Source organism: Mobula hypostoma, chromosome 7, assembly GCF_963921235.1.
Source record: "Mobula hypostoma chromosome 7, sMobHyp1.1, whole genome shotgun sequence".
In the NCBI taxonomy this organism is placed as follows: domain Eukaryota; kingdom Metazoa; phylum Chordata; class Chondrichthyes; order Myliobatiformes; family Myliobatidae; genus Mobula; species Mobula hypostoma.
In genome coordinates, this window is record NC_086103.1 from 152,894,947 (window position 1) to 152,914,498 (window position 19,552).

The 19,552-nt window shown below is 42.8% G+C and overlaps 1 protein-coding gene across 2 annotated transcripts in view; it reads left to right on the forward strand.

The window, feature by feature from the left end:
• The window catches only part of nbeaa (neurobeachin a), an 868,656-nt gene that overhangs the window by 193,212 nt on the left and 655,892 nt on the right, over positions 1–19,552 (forward strand). For both annotated transcript variants that reach the window (XM_063054331.1, XM_063054330.1), the window contains exons 11-13: positions 3,745–3,853; positions 9,113–9,265; positions 18,497–18,665. In XM_063054331.1, coding sequence (XP_062910401.1) covers positions 3,745–3,853; positions 9,113–9,265; positions 18,497–18,665 — 431 coding nt within the window. The remainder of the gene's footprint in view (positions 1–3,744; positions 3,854–9,112; positions 9,266–18,496; positions 18,666–19,552) is intronic.

Genomic DNA, 19,552 nt, shown 5'->3' on the forward strand with positions numbered 1-19,552 from the left:
GAGGTGTCTTAATGGATAGTCAGAGGTGGATCATTAATGGTGTGTTGCACCATCTACGTGACATTCCTCACATCATGTCTGCACAACATTAGATGTCTTGGGTTTCGGTCAACGTAAACGTTTTCCTAACTGTGTTTAGTATGGTGGCTGGCCAACCAAACATAGCACGTTACTCAATTGTAGAGTGCAAGAGCAGAGATCTGTAGTAGCCCAACAATACCACCTTAGTCAGTGCCCTGCAAGTTTGTAACATACATGAATCCAGGATTTGTCCTTGTTTGCAACTTTCTGTAGATGTGACATATTCTGCAGATATTGCATTATGACCATACTATCTGTTGATATGATTATAATGTGTTCCAAATGTTTTTTTTTCGGGAAGAGAGGATGGCGGTGCGACGCAGCTCGCAGCGGCCACTCCGGTTGTGATGTCTGTTATTTGTCAAGTAAGGTGCCGTGCACAATCCTGATTTGATGGTGACGGACGTGAGAGCACGGAGGAACATCTGAAATGCCTGCTTCACTGCTGCTGCTACTATGTGGTCCAGAATCTACGGACGAGAAGGCCCCGAGTCCTCGGTTTTGCTTGTTGCTTGTTTGCCAGGGCGGGATCGAAGCGCTCGGCAGAGGATGGTGCTCGGAGAGGCTGTATCGGAGGGGCTGGTCGGAGGCTCGAAGTTTTCGGACGGACTCAGAGTCAGCTGTAGTCAGGTGCTTCCAATGGTGCTGCATTGGCAAGTTGTCGGCGCTTGGAGATTCATGGCAGGGAGAGTTTCTCCCTTCTGCCACCTGCGTTAGATGATGAGTCAATTGGGACTTTGAAACCTTTTTTTATCGCGCCCATGGTCTGCTCTTTTTCAAATTATGGTATTGCTTTTCACTGTTGTAACTATATGTTATAATTATGTGGTTTTGTCAGTTTTAGTCTTGGTTTGTCCTGTTTTTTTTTGTGATATCATTCTGGAGGAACATTGTATCATTTTTTAATGCATGCATTTCTAAATGACAGTAAACGAGGACTGAGTGTCCTCATAATCTTAAAAAAAATAAAGAAAATGCAATAAGTGTTTGATATCTTAAATAAGTATTATAGAAATTCTTAAAACAGGGCTTCCCAACTTGTTTATGCCATGGACTGCTGCCATTAACTGAAAGGTTTGTGGATCCCAGGTTGGGAACCCGTCTTAAAACCTGTTCTGTATTTTTTTTCCCAATTCTAATGTCAGGTTCTTGACCTCCCCTTATATTAAGCCTAGCTAAGTATTTTTAGCGCTGTTGTCGGTTTATTTCAGATATGTGTTGTATCTTCTTAAATATGACATTCATCAGTATTGAATTTTCTCTGCACAAAAGGCAATGTGAAATATTATGGTTGTCCATTGATTTGTGAAATAATGGTCATTTAATTGCTGGGGTTAATTGAATTTTTTTAGGTCTGCAGTCAGAGTGAATCCAGATGTGTGAAGATTTCATCCTGTATTGTGAACAGCTTGCCATCAGAATTTTGAAATTATGTCACTCAAGTTAATATTGTAAGGCATAGGAGTTCTTTGACCAGTCTGATGTTCAGATTTCATGGCATCCTGATATTAACCTCATTTCTCAGTTGTTTAAAATCTTGAATGTAGGTAAACCAAATTGACACACTGAAAATCTCGAGCTGTGTTTGCAGTGTCATTGGTTGATGAAAGATCTTTATACCACAGGAAAATTTGATATTAGTAATTGTTGTCAGCATGATACAATGAAACTTGCCATGTTCTTGTATGTTATAACTAACTTATTCCTTTACCCTCTTCTGATCTTATTGTCAAATTTTTTTTGCTGGAAGAAATAACTTTGCCAATAATGTTCTTGAGTTCCCTGCCAAAGGCTGTGTTAGGATAATACATTCATCTTCATTTATGATTTTTTAATACTCAAGTTCCTGACTTGCATATTTAACTGTACCAATGATTTAAATTAAGTTCTTCAAGTATAATTGGCAGTAATACCGCAGTTTTGAATTTCCTGCTTTAAAATTCTTTGATTTTGACTTTCTGAAGCCAATAATATGAAAGCAAGTTCATATGTAGATATAGTGGAATGCAAAAGTTTGGGCACCCCTGGTCAAAATTTCTGTTACTGTGAATAGCTAGGCGAGTAAAAGATGACCTGATTTCTAAAAGGCATAAAGTTAAAGATGACACATTTCTTTAAGCAAGATTACTTTTTTATTTCCATCTTTTACAGTTTCAAAACAACAAAAAAGGAAAAGGGCCCGAGGCAAAAGTTTGGGCACCCTGCATGGTCAGTGCTTAGTAACACCCCCTTTGACAAGTATCACAGCTTCTAAACGCTTTCTGTAGCCAGCTAAGAGTCTTTCAATTCTTGTTTGGGGGATTTTCGCCCATTCTTCCTTGCAGAAGGCTTCTAGTTCTGTGAGGTTATTGGGCTGTCTTGCATGGACTGCTCTTTTGAGGTCCATCCACAGATTTTCGATGATCTTTAGGTCGGGGGACTGTGAGGGCCATGGCAAAACCTTCAGCTTGCGCCTCTTGAGGTAGTCCATTGTGGTTTTTGAGGTGTGTTTAGGATCATTATCCTGTTGTAGAAGCCATCCTCTTTTCATCTTCAGCTTTTTTACAGACAGTGTGATGTTTGCTTCCAGAATTTGCTGGTATCTAATTGAATTTATTCTTCCCTCTACCAGTGAAATGTTCCCCGTGCCACTGGCTGCAACACAAGCCCAAAGCATGATCGATCCACCCCGTGCTTAACAGTTGGAGAGGTGTTCTTTTCATGAAATTCTGCACCCTTTTTTCTTCAAACCTACCTTTGCTCATTGCGGCCAAAAAGTTCTATTTTAACTTCATCAGTCCACAGGACTTGTTTCCAAAATGCATCAGGCTTGTTTAGATGTTCCTTTGCAAACTTCTGACGCTGAAGTTTCTGGTGAAGACGCAGGAAAGGTTTTCTTCTGATGACTCTTCCATGACGGTCATATTTGTGCAGGTGTCGATGCACAGTAGAACAGTACACCACCACTCCAGAGTCTGCTAAATCTTCCTGAGGGTCTTTTGCAGTCAAACGGGGGTTTTTGATTTGCCTTTCTAGCAATCCTACGAGCAGTTCTCTCGGAAAGTTTTCTTGGTCTTCCAGACCTCAACTTGACCTCCACCGTTCCTGTTAACTGTCATTTCTTAATTACATTATGAACTGAGGAAACGGCTACCTGAAAATGCTTTGCTATCTTCTTATAGCCGCCTTCTGCTTTGTGGGCATCATTTATTTTAATTTTCAGACTGCTAGGCAGCTGCTTAGAGGAGCCCATGGCTGCTGATTGTTGGGACAAGGTTTGAGGAGTCAGGGAATTTATAAAGCTTTGAAATTTGCATCACCTGGCCTTTCCTAACGATGACAGTGAACAAACCATAGCCCTAACAAGCTAATTAAGGTCTGAGACCTTGGTAAAAGTTACCTGCGAGCTCAAGTCTCTTGTGGTGCCCAAACATTTGCATGGTGCTCCTTTCCGTTTTTTCACTCTAAAATTTGACAAAACAAAAATAATACACTAATCTTGCTTAAAATGTTGAAAAGAATGTTTCATCTTTTACTTTATGACTTTTGGAGATAGTCATCTACTCACTTAACTATTCACAGTAATAGAAATTTTGACCGGGGTGTCCAGACTTTTGCATGCCACTGTACATTTAGGACTGAGCAGAAAAACTATTTCAGACTAATTTTTGCGTATTTCTGTAGTGCAACCCTTTTGGCATTTCTGGTTGACCTGCTGAAGAGCTCAGTTGCCATGCAAGAGCAAATGTTGGGTGGGAAAGGATTCTTAGTAATTGGTTACCTGTTGGAAAAGGTAAGTTTAGAAAGGTACAACTTGTTATCTTAAGTTAATAATGTAGCTAAAAATGTATAAATGTCTTAAAACCTGTTCTGTAATGATTCCCAGTGTTTTGAAAGGTGGTGGATCATCCCATAAATGTAGCCTAATTCTGTGTGTTTCCAGTACTTTCTATTTTTATTTCAGATCTAAAATATTTGTTGTATTTTATTTAATTGGAGATAAATTATGGTTTTATAATCTTTGCTTTCCTCATGAGAGGCTCATCCAGAAGATTAAGCTGCATAGGATCCTCAAAGCATGGCTGTTTTGATTCAGAAATGGCTTGCCCTTAGAAGAGAGAGGGTAGTGATTGATAGGACTTGTTCTGGTTCCTGGCCTCTGTTCTGTACTGGGAATTCTGCTGTTTATGATAAATATAAATGACCTGGATAAAAATGTAGATGGATGGAATTGGGGATAATGTATAATGTTGTCAAAGGATAAAGCAGATATAGATAATTTTCAGATGTGGACAGAGAATTGGGAAATGGAGTTTAATTTGGCCAAATGTGAGGTGTTGCACTTTGGGAAATCAAATATAAAGGGACAGTATAATAGGAAAACTGTTAAGTGGTGTTGATGCAAAGAATGATCTTGGGTTATCAGTCCATAGCTGCTTGAAAGTGGCTTTACAGGTTTATAGGGTGGTAAAGAGTGCATAATCAGTGCATATAAAAAAAGTATTCACCCCCCTTTGGTAGTTTTCAAGTTTTATTGTTTTACAACATGGAATCGCGGTGGATTTATTATAGCTTTTTTAACACTGATCAACAGAAAAAGACACTTTTGTGTCAAAGTGAAAAATGATCTCTACAAAATGATCTAAGTTAATTACAAATGTAAAACACAAAATAATTGATTGCATAAGTATTCACCCCCTTCAATATGACACCCCACTGGTGCAGCCAATTTGGTCCTGGAAGTCATATACTTAGTTAAATAAATTGAATCGAGTTGACTTTATTTCTTAGATGCTTCACATACATGAGGAGTGAAACTCTTTACATTACATCTCCGTCTGAATGTGCAATGTGCAAGCTATAGTAATTTGTAATAAATAGTATGTACAGTAAGATATACAACAGAACAGTCAATATAGCCTAGAAATACATTGTGTCAACATGAATTAATCGGTCTGATGGCCTCATGGAAGAAGCTGTCCCGGAACCTGTTGGCCCTGGCCTTTATGCTGCGGTACCGTTTACTGGTTGGTAGCAGCTGGAACAGTTGTGGTTGGGTTGACTGGGGTCCCCAATGATCGTTCAAGCCCATTTTTATGCACCTGTTGCTGTAAATGTCCTGAATAGTGGGAAGTTCACATCTACAGGTGCGCTGGGCTGTCCGCACCACTCTCTGCAGAGTCCTGCAATTGAGGGAAGTACAGTTTCCAATACCAGGCAGTGATGCAGCCAGCTAGGATACTCTTAATTGTGTCCCTGTAGAAAGTCCTTAGGATTTGGGGACTCATGCTGAAGTTCTCCAAACATCTGAGGTGAACAAGGCGCTGTTGTGCTTTTTACACCACAAGTCGGTATGTACAGACCAAGTGAGGTCCTTGGTAATGTGTATACTAAGGAACTTGAAACTGTTCAACCTCTCAACCCCAAATTCATTGATGTCAATAAGGGTGAGCCAGTCTCCATTTTTTCTGTAGTCCACAACCAGCTCCTTTGATTTTGCGACATTGAGGGAGAGGTTGTTTTCTTGACTGTACTGTGTTAGGGTGATGACTTCTTCTCTAAAGGCTGCCTCGTTATTATTTGAGATTAGGCCAATCAGTGTAGTGTCGTCAGCAAGTTTAATTAGCAGATTGGAGCTATGGGTGGCGACACAGTCATGAGTGTACAACGAGTAAAAGAAGGGTGCTTAGGACACAGCCCTGAGGGGCTCCTATATTGAGGGGCAGAGGTGAGGGAGCCCATTCTGCTGGCGATCTGACAGGAAGTCCAGGGTCCAGCTGCACAAGGCAGGGTGAAGACTGAGGTCTCTGAGCTTCCTGTCAAGCCTGGAGGTAATTATAGTGTTGAATGCTGAACTGTAGTCTTAAGAAACGCATTCTCACATAAGTATCCCTCCTCTCCAGCTGTGTAAGGACAGTATGTAGAGCTGTGGCTATTATGTCATCTGTTGATCGGTTGTGTCAGTAGGCAAATTGCAGGGGGTGCAGGGTGAGTGGTAACAAGCTGCAGATGTAGTCCTTGACCAGCCTCTCAAAGCACTTGGTTATTATTGAGGTGATTACCTGTATGCAGTCAAAGTGTTTCAACTAATTGTAGTAAAAATACCCCTGTGTGAGGAAGGTCCAACTCCTGGCAAAAATTACACCATTCAAGCGACTCCGCAAAAAGTGGAGTACAGTTAAGTCAAATCATCAAGAAATGAAACGAACATAGCACAGTTGTAAATCTGCCTAGAGCAGACTGTCCTCAAAACTGAATGACTGTGCAAGAAGGGGACTAGTGAAGGAGGCCACTAAGAGACCTATGACAACTCTGGAGGCGTTACAAGCTTCAGTTGCTGAGATGGGGGAGAAAAATCTCCATGAAATCTCAGCTAGAGTTTGCCAGAAGGCATGTGGGGGAGATTGAAGTCAGCTGGAAGAAGGTTCTATGGTTTGATGCAATCAAAACTTAGCTTTTTGGCCATCAGACTAAACACTTAGTTTGACATAAGCCAAATACCCCACGTCATCAAAAACACAGCATCCCTTCCGAGAAGTATGGTGGAGGCTGCATCATGCTGTGGGGATGCTTCACTGCACTAGGTCCAGGAAAGCTTGTGAAGGTAAAGGGTAAAGTGAATGCATCAAAATAGGGAAATCTTGGAGGGAAACATGATGCAACCTGCTGGAGAACTGCAACTTGGGAGAAAATGTGTTTTCCAGGAAGTCAGTGACCTCAAGCATAAAGCCAAAGCTACACGGGAATGACTTAAAAACAGTAATGTTAATGTCCTAGAGTAGCCAATTCAGAGTCCAGATCACAATCCAACTGAGAATTTGTGGCTGGACTTGAAAAGGGCTGTTCACTCATGATCCCCATGCAATCTGACAGAGCTTGAGCAGTTTTGTAAAGAAGAATGGGGGAAATTGCAGTGTCCAGATGTGCAAAGCTGATAATGACCTAACCACACAGACTGAAGGTTATAATTACTGTCAAAGGCGCATTTACCAGATACTGACTTGATGGGGGTAAGTAATGCAATCAATTATTTTGTATTTAATAACTATAGCAAATTTAGATCATATTGTCAGAATTTATTTTCACTTTGACATGAAAGAGACTTCTCTGTTGTTCAGCATCAAAAAAGCCAAATTAAATCCTCTCTGATTCAGTGTTGTAAAATGCTAAAATTTGAAAACTTCTGGGGTAGGGGAGGGAATACCGTTCAAAAGTTGGGAAGTTATATTGTAGCTTTATAAAACTCTAGTTAGGCTACATCTGGAGTATTGTGTTCAATTGTGGTCATTCCATTATAGGAACAATGTGGAGCTTTTGGAGTGGTTGCAGAAGAGGTTACCAGATGCTCCCTGGATTAGTGCGCATGTGCTCTTGGATGTTGGACTAGCTTGGTTTGTTTTCTCTCAAGTGGTAAAGCCTGCAGCGAGACCTTAGGGATGTTTATAATATATTTTGATGCATAGATAGAGAAGACAGCCAGTTTCTTTCTTTCCCAAGGTCAAAACATCTAATACTACAGGGCATACATTTAAGGTAACAGGTGGTCAGTTCAAAGGAGATGTGTGAGCAAATTTTTTACAGAGTGGTGGGTGCCTGGAATGTGGTTGTAAAGACAAATACAAAAGAGGCATTTAGGAGGTTCTTAAGAGGCATTTAAAAAGCTCTGCTCACATGAATGTGCAGAGGATGAAAGAATATGAACGTCTTATAGGCAGAGGGATTGATTTAGTTTGGCACAACATCATGGACCGAAGGAACTGTGCTGTGTTGTCTTGTATATGTTTTATGTTCTATGCTTTGGGCATGCTGACACATGAAGACAGAACATTTGTTGTTAGTCCATATGGGTTTTAGCAAGGTGTTGGACAATGAGCAGCATGGCAGATTCTTGAGGCAAATAAAAGAGAGAAGACTAAAATACAAAAAAAGGATAGGCTGGATTAAACAAAGTAGCTGGGTGAATTTAAATGAAGAGTAATTGGGATTTTAGTGACATAAGAGTCCTTGCCATGGAGTTCCAAACACTTCAACATTAGTCCCCTTGTTTTATAAAATTGCAATGACTTTGACTTAAATATAGGCGTCATAATTAAGGAATTTGTTGATCATATCAACATTGACAGTGAAGGAAAAGTTTCTATGTTTCTGGAAGATATTTTAAAAAGAATAGTTATGTGCAGCAGAGATGTGACAAATGATTTCATTCAGGAGAGGTATAAGATAATGTATTTGGTTGAGGGTTAGTGAGGGTGGGAACAAGGTAAGGGAATGTACGATAAATGGTAGAGTACTAAAGAATGTAGCTCTGCTCTGATGACTAAAAGTTATAAAACAGGTGGATGAGATGATAATTAGAATATCTTCTTTAATCACTGAGTGATAGAATATTAAAGTTGACAGCTATAACTGTTTCAGGGAGAGTAACTCTAGACACCAGACTAGAAAAGGTGTGATAGTGAGAGAAAGAGTGCAGTTATATATGGGGATATTGCTGAGGTATGGAAATTCAGTTGTAGTAATTTTCTGTGGAACAAAGGATGCTGAAGGGAGATTTAGTTAAGGCGTATATAATTATGGATCACCAAAGCCTTAATGATAAAGAAGTATTTATTCACTTTTTCAGAAAAGTCTTTGGTAATTAAATGGGTTAATTGAACTTAATTGATGGAAAGGTTTGTGGAAATTTGAAGAACACTCCTCCTTCCAGTGTAATTGATGCCTCTAGTTTCCTGGAGCCGCAAAAATTCTGCTTGAAGAACTCAACGTCGAGCAGCATCTGTGGTGGGAAGGGAATTGTTGGTATTTCAGGACAAAGGCCTGCTTCAGAATGGATAATGTAGGCAGGAACCTGGTTTACATATAAAGATAATTAACCTGATACTTTTCACAATCTATTAAATTAAGTGTCAGTGGTTTGAAATTCCCAGTTACCCAGAATTAATTTGGATTCTACGTTGTTCAAAATACGATTATGTAGAATACGCATTTGTAACATCATCATTTTCAAGAACCTTAAGTAATTTTACATGTTCTCTTTTTTTTTCTTTGATAGTCATCCAGAGTCCACATAACACGTGCTGTTCTTGAACAATTTTTATCCTTTGCTAAATATCTGGATGGTTTGACTCATGGAGCACCCTTATTAAAGCAGTTGTGTGATCATATTCTATTTAATCCTGCTATCTGGATTCATACTCCTGCGAAGGTATGATTTTAGTACATTTGGGAAAAAAATGTATATTGTATGAAATGCTTCCTTGAGTCTTTATTTTACAACTCTTCTGCACAATATCCATGTGTTGGCCCTATCTTTCAACTCCTTTGCAAGATAAGAGATTTAAACTCATTTTCATTTGTGGGTGATGAAAGGCTGTTTAATTGCATTATTGAAAAATGCACATTATCTCCAGGATTTAGTGGGGATCATTCAGGGGCAGAAGTTCACAACACAGTGCTGGGGGAATTCAGCAAGCTGAGCAGTATCTGCAGAAAGAAAGGAATTGTCATTGTTTCAGGTCAAAGTCTTCCAACATCAAACTTGTTTGACCTGTTCATTTTCTCCAGAGGATTGTTAACAGTTTAACCTGTTTTTCTTTGTCTCTAAACATAAATATGGGCTTATTATAAGCCATCACCAAAATTAAACCTTTGCAACAGTGTTCAATCAGAAGTTCCGATGATCAACCAGTCATAAAATGTTACTGCAGTGCTTCTTCAGTGACCTTTCTTCCATTATATGGTCAAATGTGGGGATGCTCACTGATAATTGTATAATAAAGTTCTACTCAAAACCTGTCAGCAAACTTAAGTATCTCATCCCCATGCTTGCAGAAACAAAACATAAGGCAACTTTCAGGTATGGATTGATAAGTAGCAAATAACATTTGTGCCATAAAATCCCCAGGCCATGACTATTTCCAGCAAGAAAAAAGGTCTTAATTATTGAACCTTATGATTGAATGGAATTATCATCACCACTTTCCTCACCATTACTGCAGAACATCCCTGACCAGAAACTCAATTGGGCTAGCTACCTCCCTGCCTGAATGACAAGTACTGGCCAGAGACTGGGTCTCTTTGATGAGTGGCTCATCTCCTGACATTCCAAGGACTTTCAACTACTGTAGTAGGGAGTATGATGGCATATGCTTAATCTGCCTGAGTGCAACTCCAGCAGCTTACAAGAAGCTTAATATTATCCTGGACAAAGCAGTCTGCATGATTTGCACAATCTTTGACTCAAACATCCATTACCATCATTACTAAAACACAGTTACAGCAACATGAACAATCTACAGAATGTTCAGCAGTTACTTGCGCAGGATACACTCATAGTGTCTCCAAACTCAACAACCACAGTCAACAAAAACTTGAGAGTAGGAATATGAGAAAATCATTACCTGCAAGTTTCCCTTAGAGACATACTTTATTCTATATTAGAAATATATTGCAAGTCCATCATTTACAGGGGTGATGCCTGAAGCAACTTTTTCAACAGCACTGTGAGAATATCTTTACTAGCAGGATGACAGTGGTGCCAGAAGCTGACTTAACATTACCTTATTAAAGGTAGTTTAGAATCGGTAATAAATTCTGCCTTCCCAGCACAGCCAAGCTATCAAAAATGCATGGGGGAAAAAAGGTATGTTATTTGAGATTCTGGACTAATTTAGGTGTGTTGTAGTTAATTCTTCAAATTAATTAATAAAAGAAAATTAACATGTAAAGATTTCTTTTACCACAATATTGCTTTAGTTCCACCCTCAGCACATCTTCTGCTGAAACGCTTGATTAACTCTTTTTAGATAAGCTAGTTTGAAAGCAATGGGAAGCATTCAAGAAGGAGTTTGAGGGATTCACTGAAATATATTCCCATGGAGAAGAGTGAGATTGATCCCAGAGGACTGTTAACATTGCAGCATTGCTTTGAAAAACAAGGAACACATAAAACAAGTAATGGCAGGTCAGGTACTTTTCAATGGAGGTATTATTGGAATCAGTTACGAAGGACTTGTAAACTTTTATGCAGGAGATGTAGATTAATTTGCGATAGTTGAAATGGTGGTGTTGAAGGGTAGTGAAGCCTGAGTAACTTGATCAAACTTTTTCAGGAGGTAACAAGCAGACCAAACAAGGGCAGTACATTTGAAAGATTCATTGTAGATTTTAGCAAGGCTTTTGACGAAACCCCACATGACATGCTGGTTAGGAAAGTAGCCACCTATTGGATTCAGAGGTGAGTGACATAATTGAACTAAAATTTGTTTGGTTGCCGGAAACAAAGCATAATGATTTGTGACTGGATGGCAGTTACAAGTGGCATTCCGCAGGGCTCAGTACTTCGTTCATTGCTTGTCTTAATATATATTAATGTTTTAGGCTTATATGTACATCCAAAATAAAGAACTTCACAAATGATATTTAAGTAGTGGCCTATGGTTTATAGTGAGGAGCATAACTTTTGTCTGCATGACTATATAGCTAGTTTGGTTATTTGAGCAGAAAAATAATGGACTTTGATCTAGAGAAACATGAAGTACTACAATTTGAATGGCACAGGAAAGTAAGAGAATGCATAGTAAGTAGAATGGTATTGAGCAGTGTGGGGGAACTAAGGGATCCTGAATTTCACATTCACAGATCCTTCATGTTAGCAGGACAGGTTAGTAAGTGGTAAAGGAAGTCAAAATAATTTTACTACTGAAGTCTGTGTATGTCACCATATACTACTTTAAGATTAATTTTCTTGGAGGCATTTACAGGGAAATCAAGAAATACAGTTGAATTTATGTAAAAATGTACATAAAGTCTGACAAACCAATGTGCAAAGGCAAATTATGCAAATAGAAAATAAATAATCCTGAGAATATGAGTTGTGGAGTCCTTGAAAGTGAGTCAGGAAGTTATGGAATCAGTTCCGATTTGAGATGAGTGAAGCTATCCACATTGGTTCTGGAGCCTGATGGTTTTAGGGTAATAACTGTCCTTGAACCAGGTGGTATGGGACCTAAGCCTCCTGTACCTTCTACTCAATTCAAGATACAAGTTTATCAGGTGTACATGGAAACATACAGTGAAATGTGTCATTTCTGTCAACAACCAAGACAACCAAGGGTGTGCTGAGGCAGCATGCAAGTGTTGTCATACATTCTGGTGTCAACATATCATACCCACAGTGTTCTGCAGAACAGCACAGAATACAACAACAGCACCAAAACAATAGCAAAATAAGCCCCAATTCTCCCTCTCACCCATGCACATACGTAGTTGTTTGACTCAGGACAGGCCTTCTATCTCCAGCAGACTCTGACTTAGCCAACAGGCATTACAGCTTCGACCTCCTCAGAAGACTCCAGGGATTCGCAGACTTGGCTTCAGCTGATGTGCCTCGACTTCCTAACTTATGATTCAGCCCTTGTGCCTCAGTCCTTGGCATTGAACCCAGGACACGCTGATCGCCAAAAGCTCGGGACTTATGGATGGTTGTGGTGTGGCCTGGATGGTGGGCATCCTCGATAATGGACGTTGCTTTTATGTGGCAACGCTCCATGTAAATGTACTCAGTGGTAGGGAGAGCTTTGTCTGTGCTTTCCTTTATTACCTACAGTACAGAACATTAGCACAAAGATGTTTAAATAGAATTGTAGTGATGGTTTGAATACAGTTTAAATACATCTTATCACTGCACTGAAGAGGGTCTAGAGAAGATTTGAAAATATTGGCAGGACTGAAAAACTTCAGACGTGAGCAGAGTGGATAAGTTTATTGGAACTACGGGAGCTGAGTTTAATTGATGTGTACAAAGCTAATAAATAAATGCTAATAAATAGAAGTGATTGAAATGATATTAAATAAGAAAATAAAACAACTTGCATCTTTCATCCTTAACTCTATGTTGGGATCTCCCATTCAAATCAGTGGATGAATAGTTTGCCACTGAAGGATTTATGTCCAAAACATTTTAGTTTGATTTTATTTGCTCCACTGCTGACAGATCTAAATATTTTTTACTATTTCTGTTCTTATGTTAAGTTTCAACGTTTTTTTTCTTTTTATCTGTCTATCTTGAAACTATTTTTGAATGTTTCAAATATTACATGTTCAGACATTCTATCTCAATAATGTACCATTCATTGTATTTATAGGATAGCATTAATTAAAAGCATTGGACAAGAATGATTTTGCTTCCTGAGTACTTTGGGCTGCTGACCATGAAAATTGCTATGAAATTTCTCTGTCATACACTTTTTTTAAAATATCATGTAGTGGCGTTGATATGCAACGAGTGAAAACAACACACTGACTCGAGCAGGGTTGGGTTGAACTGTTTACTGTTTGAATCGGCGTGCGCTTCAGTAACCCGCTCCCAGCAACCCCCGCTCTTTGCGGGGCAGAAGCGACGTCGGCTTCTGGGCCAAGGTGTGCCCTGCACTCAGAGTCCTCTTGGTTGCCGCTGGCTGTGGGCTCGCCGGCGACTGCTGGAGTTGGTTCGCTTGCAGCTTGGTCGAGCCACCACATGACCCCCCCCCCCACCCCAGAACTGGTGATAGGAGGTGCAGAGTCCACAGCCTGCACACTCTCAGTTCTTTTAGTTGGCTGGCCTCGACGTCATGGGGGTGGTACTGCAACCAGGCGTTCAAGGTCTAGGTGCACCGGTTTGAGACGGTCAGTGGTAAAAGTCTTGTCCCGACCGCTGATGTCGAGAATGCAGGTCACTCCATTATGGCGCACCACCTTGTAGGGTCCATCGTATGGTTGCGGCAGGGGTGGTCTGTGCGTGCCTCAGCGAATGAAAACATACTTGTTCTGTTGTAGGTCCCTGGGCACGAAAGTGGGTGTTGTTCCACGGTGGGACATCGGGACTGGAGCAAGTGTTCCAAGCCCCTCCCGGAGTTTAGTTAGGACTCCAGCAGGTGTGTCCTCTGGGCCACGGGGTGCTGCCACAAACTCACCAGGAACTGTGAGCAGCACCGTAAACCAGTTCGGCCGATGATGCGGCCAGGTCCTCCTTGGGTGCAGTACGGATACCAAGCAGCATCCAGGGGAGTTCGTCAACCCAGTCTGGCCCTTGGAGGCGTGCCATCAGGGCCGACTTCAAGTGCCTGTGGAAACGTTCCACCAGGCCGTTGGACTGCGGGTGGTAAGCAGTCGTTTGGTGGAGCTGGGTTCCGAGGAGTTGTGCCAGCGCAGACCACAAAGCCGATGTGAACTGTACACCCCTGTCTGAAGTGACGTGGGCTGGGAGTCCGAACCGTGTCACCCGGGTGGTAATCAGGGCCCTGGCGCATGTCTCCGTGGCCATGTCAGCGAGTGGAACAGCCTCCGGCCACCTCATGAACCTGTCCACCATGGTGAATAGGTATCTCGCTCCTCTCGAAACTGGCAGTGGGCCGACGATGTCCACGTGGACATGTTCGAACCTTCTATGTGTCGGCTGGAAGGGTTGCAGTTGGGCCTTCACGTGCCTCTGGATTTTGGAGGTTTGACAGTGCATGCACGTCCTGGCCCAGTGCCCGACCTCCTTGCATAGGCTGTGCCACACAAACCTGTCTGCGATCAGCCGGATGGTCGCCCGGATGGAAGGGCGGGCTAAACCGTGCAAAGTATCAAAAACGCGGCGCCTCCAAGCGGTCGGGACAATGGGCTGAGGTTGCCCGGTGGACACATTGCAAAGGAGCTTCTTACCTTCGGGCTCAATGGGTATGTCTTCGAGGCGGAGTCCTGAGACTGTGGTTCAGTATGCCGGCATCTCGCTGTCCAGCCGTTGCGCCTCAGTTAACGCCGCATAATCCACCCCCGGAGACAGAGAGTGCACTGATTGGACGGAGGTTTGTGACAGCACGTCTGCTACCATGTTTTTCTTCCCAGACATGTGCTTGATCGTGGTGGTAAACTCCGAGTTGTACGACAGATGGCGTTGTTGGCGGCCCGACCACGGGTCCGACACTTTGGCAAATGCGAAAGTGAGGGGCTTGTGGTCTGTGAAGACCATGAACTCTCTCCCTTCCAGGAAATACCTGAAGTGCCGGATGGCAAGGTACAGGGCCAGCAGCGCCCTGTTGAAAGTGCTGTACTTAAGTTCCGGGGGTCGTAGGTGCCGGCTGAAGAAGGCGAGCGGCTTCCACTGACCTTAGATGAGCTGCTCGAGCATGCCGCCAACTGCCGTGTCGGAGGCATCCACAGTGAGGGCAGTGGAGACGTCGACCCGGGGGTGGACTAGGAGCGTGGCGTTTGCTAGCGCATTCTTGGCTTGTTCGAAAGCTGCCTTCACCTCCTCTGTCCAGGTGACCTCTTTGACCTTGCCGGACATCAAGCCAAAAAGGGGCTGCATGATCCGGGGGCAGGAAACGGTGGTAAAAGTTAACCATCCCAACAGATTCCTGCAGGCCTTTAACAGTGCTGGGCCTGGCGAATTGGCAGATTGCCTCAACTTTCGCCGGCAGAGGAACAGCTCCATGGCGGTCAATCTGGTGTCCCAAGAAGTCGATGGCGGATAGGCCGAACTGGCACTTGGCGGGGGTGATAGCCAGGCCGTAGTTGCTCAGGCAGTGGCAGAGCAGGCATAGATGTGCTAGATGTTCCTGGCAGGAGCGGCTGGCGATAAGTATGTCATCCAGGTAGATGAACAGAAAGTCCAGACCTCACCCTACTGCGTCCATCAAGCGCTGGAAAGTCTGCGCCACGTTTTTGAGCCTGAACGGCATCCTGAGGAACTCGAACAGGCCAAAGGGGGTAATGAAGGCCGCCTTCGGTACATCATCCGGGTGGACTGGGATCTGATGATACCCTCGGACCAGGTCAATATTTGAAAAGATGTGCGCCCCGTGCACGTAAAGTTCTGGATGTGCGGTACCGGATAGCGATCGGATGTGGTGGCGTCATTCAGCCTCCGATAGTTGCCGCACGGTCTCCACCCTCCCGCGGACTTGGGCACCATATGGAGTGGGGAGGCCCATGGACTGTTGGAATGCTGCACAATCCCCATCTCCTCCATCTTCTTGAATTCCTCCTTCGTGAGGCGGAGCTTGTCGGGCGGTAGCCTGCGGGCCCAGGCATGAAGGGGAGGTCCCTGTGTGGGGATGTGGTGCATCACGCCGTGTTTGGGGTTTGTTGAGGAAAACTGCGGCGTGATGATAGATGGGAACTCCAATAACACTCTGGTGAACTCGTTGTCAGAATAAGTGACGGAGTCCAGGTGCGGGGCCGGTAACCTGGCCTCACCGAGGGAGAAAGACTGGAACGTCTTCGCATTGACCAATCGTTGCCCCTTCAAATCCACTAGCAGGCAGTGCGCGTGGAGGAAGTCTGCACCTAGCAATGGCTGTGACACTGCGGCCAGTGTAAATGTCCATGTAAAGTGGTTGGAACCGAACTGCAAGGGGATGGTTCTTGTGCGTAGGTGCGGATGGTGCTGCTGTTGGCTGCCGTAAGTTCTGGTCCTGTTCTTCTGGATCAGGTATCGTGGCTTGAGGGGGATAGGACACTGATTTCCGCCCCCGTGTCCACTAGGAATCTTCGCCCGGAGAGCTTGTCCCAAATGTAGAGGAGGCTATCATGGTGACCAGCCGCTGTAGCCATTAGCGACGGCTGGTCCTGGCATTTCCCTGGAACGAGCATGGCGGTTAGCAGCGGCAGGCCCCGGAACCCCACCTTTGACGATACAAACACCAAGACTCAGAAGTGGTGCCGTCCCTTGGTGTGGGTGTTCAGTGCTCCGCTGCTGGGGTGTGGGAGATCTGAGCTTTCGGCTGTGCCGCAGCACTAATTCCGATGGTGGTTCCGCGAATTTGTTTGGCGCGCCAAAGCACATCTGCGCGGGCAGCCACCCCGAGTGGGTCTTTGAAGTCTTCAACTGCTAGCAGGAGGCGGATGTCTTCTGGCATTTGCTCCGAGAAGATCTGTTCAAAAAGCAGACAAGGCTTATGGTCGTCTGCCAGTGCTAGCATGTCACTCATCAGGGCTGATGGTGCGCGTTTGCCCAGGCCATCCATATGTAGTAACCGCGCGGCCCGTTTGTGGCGGGAGAGGCCAAACGTGCGGATTAACAGGGCCTTGAGTGCCTCGTACCTGTCTGTTGCTGAGGGCTAACGCAGAAAGTTGATAACGCGGCGCCCGCTGTCTCCTGGTCGAGGGCGCCCACCACATAGTAATACCTGGTGGCGTCTAAGACAATTTGCCTAACCTGGAACTGGGCCTCCACTTGCTCCAACCAGACCAGGGGTTGGGTGGTCCAGAAGGTTGGCAGTTTAAGGGAAACTGCATTCTGCAGAGCCGAGTCGTTCATGTTGGGTCCAAATGCTGTTGGACCGTCAGGGTCACCAATGTAGTTACGCTGATACGCGACGAGTGAAAACAACACACTGACTCGAGCAGGGTCGGGTTGAACTGTTTACTGTTTGAATTGGCGTGTGCTTCAGTAACCCGCTCCCAGCAACCCCGCTCTTTGTGGGGCAGAAGCGACGTCGGCTTCTGGGCTGAGGTCTGCCCCGCACTCAGAGTCCTCTCGGTTGCCGCTGGCTGCGGACTCGCCGGCAACTGCTGGAGCCGGTTCACTTGCTGCGTGGTCAAGCCGCCACAATCACCTATATTTGTTATTTCAATTCATAAAACGTCAAAATAACTGCTGCCAAGATTAAGGAAGGCATTTTTTGTTGGTCTACAAATCAAACAGGTCAGCAATGACAGGCAATTCAAAGAACTTCAAGTGGGACCAGAGAAAATCCCATGGAAGGCATTCAAGGATGTTTTTGAAAACTTTCTTAGTAACTACAGAGCACCAAACTACGTGCAGCTGGTTGAAAACATGCTTCAAGAATACAAAACCATAAAATGCAACATGTCACTAAAGCATCTTCTTCCTTGCAAATCTTGGTGCTGTCAGTGATGAGCATGGCGAAAGGTTTCACCAGGACATTGCATCATGGAGAAATGGTATCAGGGCAACTGGAATCTATCAGTGTTGTCTGATTATTGTTGGACACTCAAGTGAGAAGCCTCAGACATTGAGTACAAATGAAAATCATCAACAAAACGTTTTTAGCTGAGTTGAATTATTGCAAAGTGTCAGCACCGTTGTGCAATAAACACATTATATTCAGTAAAAGCTAATTTCTTGTTTCTCCAGATTCCTATGTGATACAAGTAGTGTGAAATTATATTTTTGTTCAGCTTCAAGAGGTCTATCGTAAACAAAAAAAATCTGAGAAAGAAACACTTTTGAAAAAATCTATTGTCCAGTGCATTTAATTTTACCCATCCAAAAAATTAAATGTCCTATGATTGCAGTTGCAATTTTATGTTGCAGTTGCATCATTCTCATTGAAGATAAAATCTGTTAGTATTATAGCATTCATGAGTTAACGTAGTAGACAAATAAATGTTCATTGCATGCTTTTTAACAGGTTGAGCAATTGATACTTCTACATTTATCTTGCAGGTACAGCTTTCACTATATACTTATTTGTCTGCTGAATTCATTGGTACGGCTACTATCTACAGTACTATCCGTAGAGTAGGCACTGTACTGCAGCTAATGCATACTCTCAAATATTACTACTGGGTAATTAATCCATCTGATTGCAGTGGTATATCTTCCAAAGGCCAAGGTAAGAAATACATCAATCTTCTTTACAAAGGTTATGGTTAACAGACAAGTTTTGCTTTACTTCTCATATTTTAATGTTGGCAGTTTGAGGCATTTGAATTTGCTCAATGTCACTCAATTGCTTCAGCAATTGTTTTAACTGGTATTCTAACAAATTATATTCAAAGATCTGATTGACACATGATACATTCCTCAAAACGTGTTAATATGGGGGCTTAATTTGCTACTCTGATACTCTGAAATATGGATAAATAAGCCAGGAGTCAACTCTGTTCCCTTCACTCCATTTCACAATTAGAAATGAGAAGGGGATTCCAGATATCCTTACCAGCTGGAAAGTAATTTACATAGAACATTAGCATCACAATGTTGTGCTGAACTAAGGTATATAAATGCAGTAGAAATGCCAACTGTGGCTTATTTCCATAATTCTAGATTATTTTGTTAATTGAAACTTCATTCATGCTTTGGTCACCTCCTAGCCTTGGTGATTTGAGTGCTCTTTTGGTCATTTTCCCTCTTTGCAACATCTGTAAATTTAAGTTAATCTAAAACACTATTACTTTATCCCAGTGTAATTCATTCCACACCTTGCTCTTTGACCTGTATTGGATGTCTTCCTGACAGCACCTCAGTTTTAAGTTCTGTTTGAATATCATCCCATCTTTGTAACATCCTCCAATCCTCCAAAGTATGTATTTTTTCAACTGTGGCTTCCGAAATGTCTTCCATTTTAATTATTCCATTGTTGACGTCTATAGCTTCATTTGCCATGGCCCGATTTCTGGTTTTTAAACATCCCCCTTTCTTTCTTCTAAGCTGATTCTTAAAAACTCTCTTTGAACTCTGTTGATCACCTGTTCTTATATCTCCTTAGGCAGCTTGGTG